This window comes from Scleropages formosus, chromosome 14 (genome assembly GCF_900964775.1).
Source record: "Scleropages formosus chromosome 14, fSclFor1.1, whole genome shotgun sequence".
NCBI classification, from domain to species: domain Eukaryota; kingdom Metazoa; phylum Chordata; class Actinopteri; order Osteoglossiformes; family Osteoglossidae; genus Scleropages; species Scleropages formosus.
Window position 1 is genome coordinate 24,881,372 of NC_041819.1, and position 16,982 is coordinate 24,898,353.

Below are 16,982 nucleotides of genomic sequence, written 5' to 3' on the forward strand. Positions count from 1 at the left end.
CATGATTATTTGAAAGCAGTGTGGTTAAACTCATCCTCAGTTCTTGCAGTGACAGCACGGTGGATAAAAATGTTGAAAATGTTGACCTACATCACTGATTAAATCGTTTCAGTGCAAATGGGAAATAGTCACTCAATCAGTCCCTGCACTGCACAACCTTAAATCACACATTCTTGTATTTTACCCATCAATCGAGCCCTTTCCCCTCCCACTTCCTGTGTATGCCCCGCCCCCTCTTGTCTCTTGCCTTGTCCTTGGGACCTGGCTTACCTTGGGCCTGAGCTGCAGAGCTGTGCGAGTACCCCAGGGCCAGCAGAGCCGTCTCCACCAGCTGGGCAAAGGGGATGTCCTTGCGCACCAACACGAATTCAGCATGTTCCTCCCGCCACTCAGCATCTGTGGCCACGCCCCTCTCTGAGGCCACACCCCCGTCCACCTGCTCTACCACGCAGAACACAGGGATCATGAGACCTGTAGGGAGAGGAAAGGGGTAGAGAAAGAGGGATCAATGACAAACTTTAAATATAGAGTCCAATGAGTCCCATGAACGAGGAGTTTACACTGCCGGTAAACCCCGTACCCTGTACCCTGTCGTCGGTTTACCCTGCACACCTATTGGTCCCTTGGGGAGGTCATCAGAAGTGTAAGGACCCCTTCTAATAGTTGCTCCTCTGATGAATGGTCAAGTTCAAATTTTTATTTTTCAACTCAAATTTAATTTTCAACTCATTTCCTGGGTGTCTACAGCTCATGTCTGGTGTTTGCGAATGTCGGCAATCAGTAACAATACGAGGAACGCTGTACGTTGTTGGGATACTTACTTGTTGACCATGTTTGTGGAGCGAACTTAGTTTTATTTTGTCATTTCAAATTAGTTAAAGCTGTTATCTAATCACTAATGATAAAATTAAAAATAGAAAAGAGTATGTTTTTACTTATTATAGCTGAATGCAGGATTTTTACAGATTAAAACATGTATAATACTTTGAGGGAAGTGTTTATTATTAAGCTTTTATTGACTGAGATTATGGTAAAAGGGACTTTGTATTTCTGAACAAATTGATTTATGAACAAGTGTGTTTCGTAGGCAGGAGACAGCATATTGAGGAAAATCAGAATAATTGATAAACTGAAAATAGATACTAATAAATATTCATTCTTTTTTGTGTTCTCACTGTGGTAATAAAGGAACATGAGAAGCTCAGTCCACACACTCTCTCACCCGTGTCCAGCCCGTCTCCGTGGGAACACTCCACAGAGCCCTTTCGATTTCCTGCCCATTAGTCATCCTCGGCTCACTGTGGAACCCAGTACCGCGGTGTGAAAGTACCAGCCTTTTCCCAGAAAGGAGACTCATCAGTGAGGAGCAGGAACCCTGTTTGTTCGTTTGACTGTTGATTGTGATGCAATTTCCATAATTTCATTATATTTAAAAGTCCTATTTAACATGTTGTACATTTGCATTTTTCATTCAGCAGATGCTTTTCTCCAAAGTAAAATTCCATGTAAAATTCAGAGTAAACAAAAGTGCATTTCACTAATCGATGGAGAGATAGAGATGTAAACATGCAATTATGGAGTACAGCCACTTACTCCAATAATACACCGTTTTTACAGCCATTAGTTATACATTACTTTACTAATAGCTGTCTATAGAAATGATAGGTTTGATTTTTTTTTTTTTTTTTTTTTTTAAATATAATGTAGTGGAATGAGGGGTGGCACAGTGGCGCAGTGGGTTAGGCCACAGTCCTGCTCTCCGGTGGGTCTGGGGTTCGAGTCCCGCTTGGGGTGCCTTGCGGCGGACTGGCGTCCCGTCCTGGGTGTGTTCCCTCCCCCTCCGGCCTTACGCCCTGTGTTGCCAGGTAGGCTCCGGTTCCCCGTCACCCCGTATGGGACAAGCGGTTCTGAAAATGTGTGTGTGTGTAGTGGAATGAATCCTTAGGAGGGATTCAGCAGCGCTGAGGAACAGGGGGCGCTCGTTCCACCACATTAGAGCCAAGAACCGAGAATCTTCAGTCCTCGGAGAGCATGGAATTTGATTGTTTGGAGTTTTGTTGTTTATTCTCTCCATTTTTAAATTTATTTTTAAGGAAGGATTTATTACTGAAGGTCATAAGTAAAAGTTTTGGTTTTTGTAAATTTATTGTATATGGTGTCTTTAAAACCATTATTAAAGTTTAACAAGAACCTTCTAGCCTGTGTCTCTTTCCCTTCTCTTGCAGGTCCCCCCCCACCACCCGTTTTTTTTTCCTCCATCATTTCACCCCTTTCCCTACACTCTTCTTCCCTCGTGCTCTCGAACCCAGACTCCTCCTCCTGCCCTCCACCTCCCTCGACCTTCATCCATCGCCTCTTCGTTAGAACCCTTCTTCGGATCATAGCACCATCCCAGGATGCAACCTGCTGCTGCACCCTAGAGAACCCTGCATCACCTGCAACTTTCATTTTTACACTGAGCGAATGATTATTTATTACACAAACAATTATTTGTTGTGCAAGTTACATTAGCAATTATTAGCAAAGAAATATGGACCCGTGTGACAGGCAGCAGAAGGTGTGATGTTTATATTTAACGTTCTGCTACCTCACAGACTGAAGAAATACAGATTATCCCAGCTTGCACCCGAGTCAGCGTCCACATGTGCATTATTGTCCCGAGGAAATTAATAACATAACCTGTTGAGTAACACGGCTTTCAAAACCTCCGGGGAAGCAGTCCAGAGGCCCGAGGGGCCCCACGCGCCAAACTGCTCCGCTTCCAAGACGAAAAGCATGGTGAAAAGTGCACTTAGATATTCCACAAGGAGTAGTAACTCTGGGAAAGCAATTACAGCCCTGACAACCTCGGTGACGAGGCTAAATCCAAGATCTTGACTCACACGCAGCCTTCGACATACATCACCACTTAGTGCAGGGATCTATCCGTGTGTGTGTGTGTGTGTGTGTGTGTGTGTGTGTGTGTGCGCGCGCGTAGCATGTTGCGAAGGAGCCCGCATTGCGGAAACCATGTGTGACACAGTGTGTGTGCGTGTGTTGTGCGTGTGCGTGCGTGTGTGTGGCCCGCTCCCTGCTGCTGGTCTGTGGTTTTTAAATAGACACACTGAGTTTCCACACTTCAAAGCAAACCCGTCATTAACACACGCCATCCACTCCGGCGGCCAAACTCGCGGTGAGGCATCCCAACCCCATCCCCACGTGCGTTCTTTATCGCTCCAGCAATTACGCTTCGAATGTACTCGCTGCTCTGCCCCTCTGGGTGCTGTACCTCCAAGCGGCCTGAGGGGGGCGCCGTTGTGAGGTATCCGTTGCCCCGTCGGGCTGCCGTTGAGTTCCAGCCGGCTCATTTTCCCAGGTGGGGCTCCGCTAAGGTCGGGGCTGCTGGGCCGCCGCTCCGGGCTGGTCCGCCGCCGAGGGCTCTCGCTTGTTCTCTCCATCACCCTCCAGCCAGCAGGGGGCGCTCCCACCAGAGGGTATGGACCTGCAGACACGCGGAAGAGGTTTCTTTTTAATCCTTTTCCTATGTTGCGCACTGATTTATAATCAGCTCAATCTCACTTAATACCAAATGCAACCGTGCAGAAATGATGATTCAAGTTCAGTTGTTAAATGCAGCAAATCCAGTTCTGGGGACACGGGGACTGTGTGTGAGAGGAACGATCAAACTGAGCTGGATGGAAGCAATCAAATATTATCGAACTGAATCAAATGAACTGAACTGAATTGAAGCGAGGGGGCGTGGTGGTGCAGCAGGTTTAGCCAAGTCCTGCTCTCTGGCGGATCTGGGGTTCGAGTCCTGCTTGGGGTGGCTTGTGATGGACTGGCATCCCGTCCTGGGTGTGTCCCCTCCCCCCTCCAGCCTTGTGCCCTGTGTTGCTGGGTTAGGCTCCGGTTCACCGCAACCCCACTCGGGACGTGTGTGTGTGTGTGTGTGTGTGTGTGTGTGTGTGTGTGTGTGTGTGTGTGTGTAAACCAATGGCACAAGTGGTTGTAGACAGTGTGTGTGTGTAAATTGAATTGAGAAGTTTGAAACAGCCAGGATGACTAAGCACACACACGATATGGAGCGCACTATACACACACACCCACAAATATGTATGGCAGAATCAAAGAGACGAGGATTCAGGAGCCAGACTGCTTATCCGTCTCATCAGCACATCGCTCGTTGTCGCCAGACACTGCCGTTTTGCGCCAACATTCACCAGGAATGTAAACAGGTTTGGGGGGGGCAGAGGGAGTGCCGGGGTAGTGGGGGCGCACAATCAGGGCAAAGACAGGTAGAGTTGTGCGTCTGAGACCAACACGCGGCACAACATCCAGCCTTGAAAATACAAACTCACACCCTACTGGGTCTCAGGAACCAGGCCAAGAACCCGGGGGCACAGTGGTGCCAGGTGCGAAACTCCACCAGTTATCAGTTGCCATCAGCCATGAGCTACGGCGCCCTTATTAACAAATTCCCTGTGGGCCCCTTGTCTGCTCAACGAACGTTCTGCTACGACCCCAGAGAAACGCGGGATCGAGGGGCCAGATCGTTGCGTCACCCCCAGCTTAATCGCTCCTGCAGCTGAACACCAGCTGAACGCTCTCGCCCCGCTAGCGCAGCCTCGCTGATTTGCAGCCCGCCGTTATGTCCCAGGGCCAGATGCAGGGACAGGCCTCTGGCTCTCGTTCCCGTTGCAACCGAAGCGCGATGCCGCAGGCTGTTCGCGGCCCCGTTTCCTCCCATAATCCCCTGTGCCGAGCCCGACCGCGGCCATAATTAGGGAGAAAGCGGCGTGGTGTGTCTGCGTAAGCAGCACCGCGTTCTGCTCGGCTCTCGCCTACACCTCACCCCCACCCCTCCGCAGCCGCCCCGCAGCACATAGGCTGCTGCCTCCGAGTGCTCCCACGTGCCATATTGGGGTGGGTGGGGTGAACCTTTGGGGGGGTCGACACCATCACTCCCCAGACCTGTAATAAACCCATTAACCGCGGTAAAGCCGTTCCTGCGTTCGAAAGAAGGGTTGCGAGGAAGCCTTCATGGCCCTGCACATCTGGCCAGCATGTGGCAGTACACTAGTTGCAGAAGCGGTCAGTAGGTCGCTAGGTCAAACCGTGGGATCCGGGGGGGGGGCTGCCATTCTGGCGACCTTAACCGTCAGTGTGTTTGTGCAGGTACGCATTTGCATTCGTCTCCCGAACTGAAGACCCACGGCACACAAGTGTAACAGGCAGCCGACCGGGATGGCGCAGGATGGAGTCCGTTTAAACCTAAGCGCAGGTGGAGTACCAGGACTTTACCGTATTGTACTGTACTGTACATAAGCCACAGATACTATTTTGCTGGTTTTATCAAACTGCACCACAGTTTTACTCGCAATTTTGGTGGCAGCAGGTAGCGCAGTGGTTACAGCACCCTGCAATGGGAAAGTCCAGGGTTTCAATCCGAGTTCCCGCTGCAACACCCGCCATCAAGGCACTGACCCAAATGCATTTGGCATGCGGCACTTTGTTTACATTATGCGGCTCACAATTCTAAAATTATTATAGAAAGAACATTACTAAAATGATTAATAAAAGCTATATCTGCCATAAATATAAATTCCATTGAATCACATGCTAATGCAGGTATAGTAAGGAACACACTTAATAACACTTAATTAAATGTCTGTCAATATTAGCATTAATAACCGTTGTGCAACTAATTAATGTGCAGTAAAATGAATCAGAATTTTTTTAATGTAGACATTTGGTTCGTCACCTAATGTCATTTTTTACACCTTTGGCCCTCAGACCACATTGTGCCCCTTGTTCCAAAAAGGTTGGACACCCTAAAGTACTCCAGTAAAAATTACCCTGCTCTACAAAGAGATAAATCACTATAAAGCGGAACTGGACAAAGGTGTGATAGAGAAATGAGGATAAATAAGTATGAGAGCAGAGCTCCTCCCAGGACTGGAACAAACAACATTCAGTGGAGCCGCCTGCGACCAATAAGGGCTCAAAGTGACATCATTAAAATTTCACCCTGTACCCAACTTCTACTGGGATTTTTTCGTCAGGATCGCGGTTTCTCCTGCTTCGCCTGTGTTGCCCCTCTCACCCCACCCCACCCCACCCCCTGCGGAGAGACTCCCGTCACGTTCCTCTTGCGTCCAGGATTTGATCCTGCGTTTGATATTCACGACACCGATCACAATCGCATCTCAAGTTAATCGTCCATCTCAGCACTCATCTGCCCGCTGGAGACACACACACATAATGACCCGTAAACAAACTCTGCTGGCTCACGAGCGCACGCACACACACACGGCAGGACAGGCTGAGGCAGGAAACACCTGAAAGCGATCAAACAAATAAAGGCCGTTAGTCTCTGATGAACTGAACACGAAATAAATTATTATTATTATTGTTATTGTTATTAAGAATAACAACAAAACAACAAAAACAAAAACAACAACAATAATAATAATAATAATAATAATAGAGATGGGAAGGTATCATAGGCTCCGGCTCCTCGAGACCCTATATGGGACAAGCAGTTCAGACAATGTGTGTGTGTGTGTGTGTGTGTGTGTGTGTGTGTGTGTGTGTGTGTGTGGGAGAACGTATCACTGAGGTACGCAGTAAAATGCAACATTTCTACAGAGCTACACCGGGCAGCAGGGGGCGTAGCGGTGAGAGCTGCCGCCTCTGGAGTTACAGGTTTGAACCCCAGCTCCTGCTGTACCCTTAAGGAAGGTACTCAAGCTAAGTTACTACAAGGGAAAAAATATCCAGCTGTAAAAGGGAGTAAATTGCTGTCAGTTGCTTTGGAGAAAAGCGTAAGACAAATAAATAACTGTAATCTGCAACTTCTCACATCGCAGAACAACAGATGTGTGCGAGGCATCTGGCCACGAAATATTTCCGCCACCATTCTGCTCAGTTACCGGTTTTACTTAGACCACGTTTCAGGTTTATTTCGGTTTCACTGCATTTTAGTTCCTTTAAATTCAGAGAAATAAATGATTATTTTTACAGCGATTTACAATGATCAGTGATTTCATATCACCTCTGGAATTTTCACCAAACTGTAGGATGTGCTAGTCAACATCTTCCTTATGTTGTATAAATAATACACACACACACACACACACACACACACACACACACACACACACACACACACACACACACACACTCTTTCTGAACCGCTTGTCCCATACGGGGTCGCAGGGAACCGGAGCCTAACCCAGCAACTCAGGACGTAAGGCTGGAGGGGGAGGTGACACCCCCAGGACGGGACGCCAGTCCATCGCAAGGGACCCCAAGCGGGATTTGAGCCCCAGACGCACCGGAGAGCAGGACCCAGTCCAACCCACTGCACCACCGCGACCCCCTTAGAAATAATACAGAGGTGGAAAAATGTTAATAACTTTTAGTGATAATTAAGGCTCTTAATAAGTGGATAAGACAGGGACTTTATGAACAGCAAAGGGCCAGTTGAAGGAATTCAGGCAGAAGGCCGGGCCCATCGGCATGGCGATGAGAAACCATACGAGTCGCAAACCTATGACCAGCTGTGCTTTGGTAGGCCGGGCATCGACACATGGGATCATTGCAGCACCACAGTAAGTCAGAGCTCACTAGTCCTTCTCACAAAACCACAAAGTGAGCCTCATCGCAGCATTCGAGGGTTCGAGGAGTCAGCCGTCGGTTTTAGTGCATTCCTGCTTTCTGTGTGTGTGTGCGTGTGAGTGAGTCTGCACTGGTTCTCAGTGTTTGTCGGCTGGTGGGGTTAGGTTCTACCTTTGTCTGCAGGGCAGCCAGAAGCCAGGACGGGAGGAGATTATATTCAGTCTTTTATTCAATATTAAATATTAGAAATATTTAATATTTTCTATGTACTTTCCCCTACACACACAAATACACACACATAGAAACACACACAAATACATTTACACAAGGATGACACTGTGCTACCAGTTATAATGTATTGCATACTGTCAAGCCATTATTATTATTATCATTATTATTATTACTCAGGGATGGGGTAACCACTTTATTCAAGCTCAAAGTCCCCACCCCCCAGAGCTTGGACCCCACTCTCCGTTGCAACAAATCTCTGCAAAGCTCTCCAGCTCAGACCTCATGGACATGCAGTTACTTCTAATAGATTCAGTCAAGCAGGTTTTGTCCCTGTAACAGGTGGGGTTAAATGTTTTACCGGTCCAGCAGATGGCATAGCGGTTACAGCTGCCACCTTGCACTCAAAGGATCCGGGTTTGAATCCCCCTTCCTGCTGTAGTTCCCTCGATCAAGGTACTTAACCTGAACTGATATAGTAAAAATCACCTTGCTGTATAAATGGGTAAATGAGTGTGTGTAGTGTAACACTCACAGAGCCACACAAGTGCATTACTAACCAGCTGAAGGGTACTGCACTGGGACCCACAAGGACACTGGTAAAACTGATGATATACAGTATGCTGTGTCTGCCATAAGTTTTACTGAATCACGCAGTAATGCAGCAAAAGTCAGACACACATATGAAGGAGCACAACACACCTAAATAACAGACAAAAAAAAAAACTATGATTTTTCGATGGACTTTTACGGTCAATTCGTGGTCATGATTGTGGCCCTGGACTAACTACTGTTACAGGAACATAATTTGATACCCCCTTCACATACATGGCCCTTTCTAGGCTGCATCTTCAGCACCTTAACTGCCACGCCACCTGCTGCTGGGACTGCTGCGTGCGCACAGCGCTGTGACGCCGGGGACCCAGCTCTCGGGGGTCTGTCAACAGCCTGTCGAGAACAAGCGGTACCGCGGGGTCTGCAGAGCAGTTCGAACCCTTCGACAGAGCCGTGACCGCTTGTGCGCCCTTTGTTTCTAAAACGCCTCCAGGCACGTGCGGGGGGGCTCGAGGGATACCGGGTGCAGAAAGGCCGATTTGTTTTCTACACCCTCAACCCACTGCCGAGCGCTAACCGTGGACGGACAGCTTCTTCCGCTCGAGAGAACCGCTTCAGCGGCCAGAGGAGGGCGGAAGACGTCCGTGTCGCACGGAAATTCTAGAAGGTCCCTGTTACTTTCGCCGCCACCACTTCCGACGCTGCTGAGAAAGGGATCCCGGGAAAGTGTGGCGGCGCACACCTCGGGGGGCCCGTTGTGTCGGATCCGCCCGATGGGCGCTCAGCAGCGGCCTGACTGCGGCTTTGTGGGATTCCACACTGTGAAGCGTTTTACCGCACTGGCCCAACCGAGGGATCATGTGTGACCGTAGACGGGCACCGAGGGTTTGGGAACGTAACCAGAGTTCCACATACAGGGAGTCTCCAGGCCTTTTTGTTCCGGGCTCTTTAACGAAGGCCCCCCCAAAACCTGCCACCCAGACCCTTACAGCCAACAGCACTCCTCTCTGGCCAAAAGAACGTTCCTGTTTCGGTTCTAAAGACCGTGCGGCACTGAGCCCACACTAACGTTCCCATCCTCAGCCACAATTCTGGGATCGAATGTCCCTTTGATCCAATCTCTTAGTAATTAAAGAGATTCTCGACTAGTATTCTGTGAGTGCGAAACACAGGAGTCGGTCCGGTCCCGATCCACGGAGTTCGCGGTCGACGGGGGGGGGTCAGATCGCCTTGTGCTCAAAGGCCTAGTTCGCTGGAGAGCAGGCAGAACCGCGGTGGTCAGAGGAAGAAAGACACGAGCCCATGCTTTAGAAGGAATCTCCGCTCAGGAGGGAACGTTGGGTCAGCAAAAGCCGGCAGAGTGCGGAATGCTGAGAATTCTGTAGCTCGACTGCACGACTCACAAAAATATGCGTCGCAAATAATCTGCTCCGGCCTATAATTCCGCCTGAGGGCAAATTATCTATTTCTCATCACACTTCATATTGTGAAGGCAGAGATTATTATGCTTTTGATGGACAAACAACCCAAACTGTGAGCCCTGGAGCTGCTCTGCACACAGAGGTGGTTCTACAGACCAGAAATTATTCTTATTTTCCTGCAAAACCTGCAAATTACTGTTAACTTCTCTCGACTTATGAAGACACATCAGACTTTGTGGTCATGATGGTCCTCAGGGTGAGCTCCAGCACACATGACCTTCCTTTCTCCAGGAACCACAAGGTTTATTCATTTTCCACTCTTTACATCGACTGCAATGCTGAAGTCAAACAAACAACTATTATAACAACAGTTATTTAAACATGAGAATAAATAATAAGTCAGCCAACAATCACACAACACTGGGATTTTAAATAATATGACAAAATATAAAAGCTGTTAAATAAACTTTGGCAATAATTCGCACCACGGCGGAAAATGTTCTTCTGCAAATTACTGCTTAATGTTGTATATTTATGGAAATATATATTTTTATATTCTGCGTGGTAAATCGTCTCCTACTTTTAAAATTACTTCAGAATTCGTGCGCAGGTTAAAAAAAAGCACTGGCAGGAGACAGTAAATGTACAGTCGTTTAAATATGAACTGAATAATATTTATGTGGAAAAATCCATAATAATGTTTTTGCAGTACTTTGACGACGATGCGCGTTATATTTTTATGCTGTTGTTTACACTCTGCTGGTGGTGTGTTGGTTTAAATCTGAGGTTTTTTATTGCGAAGATGTTTTTTCTGCCTGTGAAATTATTTCGGACTGTTGCTCTGCCTCTTAAATCTCACACTTTACAGGATTTCAGTTAATAGAAAAAATAAAGAGACGAAGCCGCATTAATAATTTTCACTAGATGGAAAATAACTGCGTGGAAGAAACGCGCGTAAAAACTGCTCTGGCTCTTTTTCGGCATTTTAGGCGCGTGTTTGTACTTTTACCATGTTTTAACCTCGTTTAAACCGCACACTCTTCTGGCTTTGAGGGAATGATCGTCCGGCAGTATTTTAATATCGCCTCCGCTATAATTCAGGATGAACACTGAGGATGTTGTTGGAAAATTAATAATTCAGGTACAAACACAGCCGACAAACGTCGGATCGCACACACACTCCACTTTTTTGTTGTTTTTTTTTTCTTAATTATTATTATTTTTTTGATTTCTAAAATTACTGTTTGCCCGTGCTGGGTCCCGCCTGTTCCAGCTGCACCGAAATGCGAAGCGCCGGGTCCGAGTGGCACGCGACTCGGCCGGGCCCCCCGCCGCGTGCGCTCCTCCGCGAGCAGACAGGCCGTAATTATCATTCGCGGGAAGATTCGTCCAAAAAACACGGAGGATGGTGTCCGCTCGTAACTCTACACTCTAAACTCGATCCCACGTGTCACCAGACGTGTTAATGAACAAGTTGAGCTGAACCTCATTAGGAAAAAAAGAAAAAAAGAAGTGACGTTTTAGCGCAACAATTTCTGCAGAAGTTATTATTCTTCAGAATAAAATCGGTCCCGCTTGGAGTCTCAAAAACCTCCAATAAAGCATATCAGAAACAAAGGACTCGATTATTTTTATTTAAAAATATAATGAGAAAAAACAAGGCTATTTTTGCAGTATGTGATATTTTAATTATAAAGCAGACGCCACTGTTAATAAGGTTCATACGATCCACAAATCAGAGGTGTAAATTATTATTTGAAATGTAGTATACTTTTACCATATTCTGCCTAAAATAACATTTTATGATTCTGTAATTCACTGCGTAATAACTGCCATTAATTTTTCTGTTAATACCGTTATATAACAGAGTTAAAAAAATGTTTCCAGCAGCGGTCGCATATATTATCATCGTGTAATTCCGAATAATTCATAATCCATAACGCGTTACAGTATCGCTGGCTCGTCTCAGAGGAACAATAATTATAGCAACGCTAGTAATAATATATTTCAGTAGGAGGAACAGCCGAGTGTTTTGTGTAACAATTTGAATTTTAGCTGCGCACACAGATTAAGTTCTTATCATTAGTTTTAATCTCATTGATTATACTTAGTATCACCAGTAATTATTATACTCATAATTTCCGACATCGGCCCTAACGACTCCTCATGAATGTGATCACAGTTATCGATCACGAGGTTCGAGCCCCGTTTCGTCGCGCGCCGTAACACTTTGAGTTCGAAGCGAAGACGGTGCGAACTGACAGGTACTGAGGCGCTTCGTTCCCACCGGTCGCGAAGCGAGTCGCTCAGAGGAAGGAAGCGGCGGCGCGGTTTCCTTTTACTGTACTTACTGCTCACGTTGTGTCTGTACTTGGGCTGCGCGGTAAAAACGTTCTGTCCATTGATCAGGAGTATGGAATCCAGGGTTGAGATCTTCTCTGAGGATCGGGCGGGGGGAGGAGGAAGAGGAGGAGGAAGAGGAGGGGGGGTATTGATTTCAGTTCGATTCGGGACGGGATTCGACCGCGATGAGGATGAGGATCAGGGATGAGAATCAGGGTGAAGACCGGGATTTTCTTGCAGAGCAGAGATGGATTGGAGGAAAAAGAGCGAGTGAGAGAGGAGGGAACGGAGAGACTCTCACACAGTCACACTGCCGGGGTTCGAGCTCGGAGGAGGGTCACACGTGGACACGGCGGATCCTTTGCTGTCCCAGGCGGTGGACACCAGGAGCGGAGACAAGGTCCGGGTTTAGGCGTTGTGTGTCTCCGTCCTCCCAGGACATGAACTGCGCTCCTTCTCCCCCCCGCCCGCCCCCCGGGGAGTCGTCCCGTTGCTGACAGAAAGAACGAGACAAAGACGCGAGGTGCCCGGATGCAGCCGAGCACGAGGAATCCTGCGCGAAGTGCGAGTCCAGATGTGCCAAGTGTGAGTCCAGATGCGCACTCAGTGTGTTCCTCGGATTTCAGGGGGAATGAAGAGCATTTCAATCCCAGTCCTCCTCGCGGCCTTCCCCCCCCCCTCCCCCCGACGCGGGAGCGCTGAGTGACACATATCATTGGGGGAGACCAGAGAGAGAGAGAGAGAGAGAGTCGGGATGTGGTGTGTGTGTGTGTGTCTGGATTCGCTCCTCATTTAAAAATGTTTATTATGAAATCTTTTCTGAAAACACCCCCCCAACACACACACACACACACACACACCGCACCCAAAGAACTGAAAACTTTTTTTTTTTCCCCACTCTTTTCCAGGGTGTGAAGGAAAGAAGCGCAACACACCATCTGTAGTCGGAACTTTTTTTGTTGTTTTTTTAATTTTCCTCCAGCAACGACTTTAATGAAAAGTTAACAACAAAAAAAGTTTGGGTTTTTTTTTTTTGCGCTTTAATTAAGTACTAATCGCGTCCAAACAGCGGAGATGAGCGCGAGGTCCGCGTGACCAAGTCATAAAAAGGGGAGTGAGACGAAAACGGCGCTGTTTTATTAGACACCGCGAGCAAATAAAGCAGGTGCGCGGTCGGGTCACGCGAGTTAATGATGAACCGCGCGTGAAGGACGCATGTCGCTGCGTCTTCATAATTTATAGCGCGCGCTTTGTGCGCGGAGTGGAGCATAAAGAGCTGCAGAACTGCTGTGTGTGAATTATTCATTTAGTGTTTGTGGAGGCGCACACACACACAAACACACACACAAACACACACACACACACACACACACACACACACACCCTGCGCCACCTCCACTGTGGGGCAAATTCACATTTTGTGACCGGTGCCACACTGGCTCCTCGACTTGCGTATTTCCGCACATACGAACGTTTTGGTGTCATTTATTACGGCGCTTGTATTTTCCTGAATATTTCCCAAAATATCTGTTCGTAGCTGGAGCGAATGGATCGGTGCCTGCACTGTCCTTTTCATTTATTTCAGTCGTTCCACAGGTTTTGAGAGAAGCTCATTGTAACAATGAAGCCACCTCTTTAGTGTTACGTTGAATTATTGGGAATTGAGGGTAAAAGTGACTTCGGAGTTACAAACAATTCGAGTTACAGACAGTTTCCAACGACCGGGGCTGTGTAAATTCATGAAAGACACAGGTGTGTGTGTTTTAGAAGGATAAAATCAGTGTTGGACACTTGGAGAGGATCCACATACTTAAGTAAGTGATATCGGAGCTCCTCTGAGGGTCTCGCGCACAATTTCTCTCTCATTTGATCCATCGCTCATTTTTTAAAACGGAAATCGTACTTAGTCGTATAAAAACAATATATAAACGACAGTGTTTAATAAATGCTTATATTATACGGTTGCGCATTTAAAACGATTAATTTTCGAAATATCTCCTTTTTACCTATTCATCCCTTAATCAAATACACTATTGGTAGAGTACACTACATTATTATTATTATTATTATTATTATTATTATTATTATTATTATTATTAGCAATACTGAGACTGACCACGTTTGAAATATAAAAACGTTTTAAAACATTCAAAGCATCATTGTACCCACCTTCCACAGAGATGAATTTAAATGTAATGATGAGCTGAAAACACTTAAAAAAGAAGGATTTATTTAGTCTGTGTTAAATTGAGACCTTGCACCGGGCAGCCCACTTACATATAATTTGTCACACCAAAGACTATTTTAACTTTAAAAAAGTAAAAGTAGGACGGTTCAAATTGCTGGTTAGCAGGACTGAACCTTTGTCTGAAAACGAGAACAATTTATAGGGATGTGTTTGTGGTTCCTGTAGAAATGCAGGCGATGGCCAAGAATTCCTGTTTTTTTTTTCTTTCTTTTTCTTTTTCTTTTTTCTAATTCGGGCTTCGTTTCGGGATTCGTGCAGCCAAACGTTTTTATTAGTTTTCGGTCTTAAAAGCTGAATCACACAAAACTATATGTGCAACAAAATGCGTTTCATGCTCTAACAGGACGAACAGCGCCGCAGCAAACCCACAGCAATAAACACATCTGTTCTTTCCTCTTTACTCCTTTAACACATCTGTTCTTTCCTCTTTACTCCTTTAACACATCTGTCCTTTCATCTTTACTCCTTTAACACATCTGTTTTTTTCCTCTTCACTCCTTTAATACATCTCTTCTTTACTCCTTTAACACATCTGTTCTTTCCTCTTTACTCCTTTAACACATCTGTTCTTTTCTCTTTACTCCTTTAACACATCTGTTTTTTTCCTCTTCACTCCTTTAACACATCTGTCCTTTCATCTTTACTCCTTTAACACATCTGTTTTTTTCCTCTTCACTCCTTTAACACATCTGTCCTTTCATCTTTACTCCTTTAACACATCTGTTTTTTTCCTCTTCACTCCTTTAATACATCTCTTCTTTACTCCTTTAACACATCTGTTCTTTCCTCTTTATTCCTTTAACACATCTGTCCTTTCATCTTTACTCCTTTAACACATCTGTTTTTTTCCTCTTCACTCCTTTAACACATCTGTCCTTTCATCTTTACTCCTTTAACACATCTGTTCTTTCATCTTTACTCCTTTAACACATCTGTCCTTTCATCTTTACTCCTTTAACACATCTGTTTTTTTCCTCTTCACTCCTTTAATACATCTCTTCTTTACTCCTTTAACACATCTGTTCTTTCCTCTTTACTCCTTTAACACATCTGTCCTTTCATCTTCACTCCTTTAATACATCTCTTCTTTACTCCTTTAACACATCTGTCCTTTCATCTTTACTCCTTTAACACATCTGTTTTTTTCCTCTTCACTCCTTTAACACATCTGTCCTTTCATCTTTACTCCTTTAACACATCTGTTCTTTCATCTTTACTCCTTTAACACATCTGTTTTTTTCCTCTTCACTCCTTTAATACATCTCTTCTTTACTCCTTTAACACATCTGTTCTTTCCTCTTCACTCCTTTAACACATCTGTCCTTTCATCTTTACTCCTTTAACACATCTGTTTTTTTTCTCTTCACTCCTTTAACACATTTGTCCTTTCATCTTTACTCCTTTAACACATCTGTTCTTTCCTCTTTACTCCTTTAACACATCTGTTTTTTTCCTCTTTACTCCTTTAATGCATCTTTTCTTTCTTCTTTTGTCATGACCTCTCGATCAAACTGGACAAATCATTCATTTCGCCTAGCTCCTTTGCTAAGAGTCTGTCATTCTCTCAACATATCGAAGCCACAACCTGGTCCTGCAGATACATCCTGCATAATATAACATGTCCAGGCCATGGTGACTTCCCGTCTGGACTACTGCAACTCTCTCCTGCGTGGCCGTCCTGCTACTGCCATCAAACCCCTGCAGCTTCTACAGAATGTTGCTGCACGAGTTGTATTTGATTTGCCAAAGCGCCCCCATGTATCTCCTCTACTCATCTCTCAGCACTGGCTTCCTATAGCTGCCCGAATCAAATTCAGAACCCTGGTTACTGTGCAGAAATGCATCAACAGAACTGCTCCCAGCTATTTACAGGACTTGATCAACCGGTACACCCCAGTCAGGCCCCTTTGCTCATCTACTTCTGCTCGCTTGGAGGTCCCACGCACGGAAGACACAGCTCGGAGATTCTCGGTTCTGGGTCCGTTGTGGTGGAATGACCTTCCCCTGTCGCTCAGAACTGTTTTCAAGAAGTGTCTGAAAACCCACCTTTTCCAGATCCACTTCACCTAAGATCTCTTCGAATCATCTATGGTGTAACTTTTCATGCATCGTAACTCCAGAAGCATCCCCAGATACAACCTTTATTCCGCAGTTACTCTGGTATTGCACTGCTCATTTGTGTATCTTATAATATTTAATTTTAAAAAAAATTCTTTTAAAATTTAAAAAAAATTGGTGTGAGTATCAGGATTTGTCTATTCTGTGTCTTATGCACCTACTTGAACGATGAACCTCGGTGCAGTAAGTGGTAGGAAACAAACTAGGTTTGCTTGAGACTTTCATATCTGCAGCTATGTCTCCTTCTCTCAATGTAATGCATAAATTGTACTTTTGCTGAGATGTACGTCGCTTTGCACAAAAGCATCTGCTAAATGAAGAAAGGTAAAGTAGCGGGAAGGTAGGAAACATTTTAAGCTATTGATGAGTCCAATCAATCACCACAGCCATTTATAGTGAAGTGTGACCATATTTATGGAAGTTCTCACTGTTGGACTGTTACAGAACTCAGCCATGGTGACAAACTC

At 45.7% G+C, this 16,982-nt stretch overlaps 1 protein-coding gene across 2 annotated transcripts in view; it reads right to left on the reverse strand.

Annotated features, from left to right (window-relative positions):
* Positions 1 to 12,787, reverse strand: part of LOC108928926 (DNA-binding protein SATB2-like) — a 31,249-nt gene extending 18,462 nt beyond the window's left edge. The window contains exons 1-4 of one of the 2 annotated variants that reach the window (XM_029257698.1): positions 12,451 to 12,787; positions 12,158 to 12,244; positions 3,269 to 3,481; positions 271 to 471 (exon numbers count right to left, since the gene is read on the reverse strand). In XM_029257698.1, the coding sequence (XP_029113531.1) occupies positions 271 to 471; positions 3,269 to 3,437 (370 nt within the window). In that variant the 5' untranslated portion in view covers positions 3,438 to 3,481; positions 12,158 to 12,244; positions 12,451 to 12,787. Of the gene's footprint in view, positions 1 to 270; positions 472 to 3,268; positions 3,482 to 12,157; positions 12,341 to 12,450 lie in introns of those variants that run through there. The other variant, XM_029257699.1, reaches the window with a different exon arrangement.
* Between the last annotated feature and the right edge of the window lie 4,195 nt (positions 12,788 to 16,982).